Genomic DNA, 1,312 nt, shown 5'->3' with positions numbered 1-1,312 from the left:
GGAAGACCTTCGATGAGATGGATCAATTCTGTGACTGGAGCGGTGGGAATAAGTGCATCTGAGATGGCTAGGTTGGCACAAGATAGAACAGCATTTAGAGCTCTTATACATAGGGTCGCTATGAGTTGCAAACTAATTTAGTAGGTATTGAAATAAGGACAGATGACAAAGTCTACAAAATTAAAGAAGAGGGCTGAGCTCCAGGGCATCTCAGCTTTCAGTGGTAAAAGAGATGAGATGACACCACTACAAAGGTTAACAGAAGCCAGTGCTCTAAAGCTAGCATGAAATTAAAGACAGATTTTACTGGTTTGGTTTTTTAAAAGATTTAAGTTATAACATGCTTATATGGAAATGATCGAATAGTGGACCTAAATTAATACATGAGAAAGGAGCAGGGCAAACTGATGAAGTAATATCCTGGAGTAAACAAGGCAAGATTAATTTAGCATGGTAGTTGAAAAGGCAGCCTTTGCTCGAAACTCACTGCCATCAAGTCAGATGCTCTAGGGGGTTTCCGAGGCTGTAAATCCCATGGGAGGAGATTTCTATCTTTCTGGCAGATTTCAATCATAAAATAGGTGCGACCTTTGTGTTAGGAGTGCACATCCCTTAGTCTAGGAGCATCGCTCATACCAGAAGGCGAGGCAGAATATTTGAGTGCAGAAGCCAGTAGGTGGCAGATGTGATTGAGGGGAAAGGGAAGAGTTCGTCATCTCAGAGCTCGGGTGTCAGAGAAGGTGCTATAAATTTGGGGTGTCAAACAGTTGACTGGGGGAATGAATGACCTAATAAAAAAGACATGTGGTGGCTGGGAAGAACACAGGGCACCTCTGAGGTTCAGAATTAGGCCATATAATAAGCAAGATTTCTCTGCTTGTGGCCCTTTGAACAAAAGTGACAAGTGTTTTTTTTTATTTTCACTTTTCCACTTAAATTTCTTTTCCCCAAGTACTTTTGGATTCTTCATGTATCAAAATGTTACTTCCAATCTATTTTTTAACTTAAAATTCATTATTGCATACATTTTTCACCATAAGCTACTACAAAAGAATGTCAATCCTTTAATGAGCATCACTGTCTTTTAAATAAACATAAATTTATTGACTTCAGTGACAATGAAATTTTTATTCATTGTATGCCTTTTGTGACTAATCACACTCTTTTCTGGTCTTTTTCAGCATATCTGGTTGATAAAGTAAAAATCAAAGGCTATTATGCATTCAAGCTGACTGAAGAAAAATCAAAACCCAGATTTGGATTCTTCACACCTGATTTCAAAGCTAAATCCTCAATACAGTTTTACAATAAG

The 1,312-nt window shown here is 38.1% G+C and overlaps 1 protein-coding gene across 1 annotated transcript in view; it reads left to right on the top strand.

Moving 5' to 3' along the window:
• KLB (klotho beta) overlaps positions 1–1,306 on the top strand; it is a gene marked incomplete at its 3' end in the record, with an annotated part of 83,689 nt that extends 82,383 nt beyond the window's left edge. The window contains exon 5 of the mRNA XM_006895405.1: positions 1,182–1,306. Within this exon, the coding sequence (XP_006895467.1) occupies positions 1,182–1,306 (125 nt within the window). The remainder of the gene's footprint in view (positions 1–1,181) is intronic.
• Positions 1,307–1,312: the final 6 nt, after the last annotated feature.

Source organism: Elephantulus edwardii, unplaced genomic scaffold (assembly GCF_000299155.1).
Source record: "Elephantulus edwardii isolate Elephantulus edwardi_28Jun2011 unplaced genomic scaffold, EleEdw1.0 scaffold00167, whole genome shotgun sequence".
NCBI lineage: Eukaryota > Metazoa > Chordata > Mammalia > Macroscelidea > Macroscelididae > Elephantulus > Elephantulus edwardii.
Note: the sequence above shows the minus strand (reverse complement) of the source record. Positions and strands in the feature narration are given on the sequence as shown.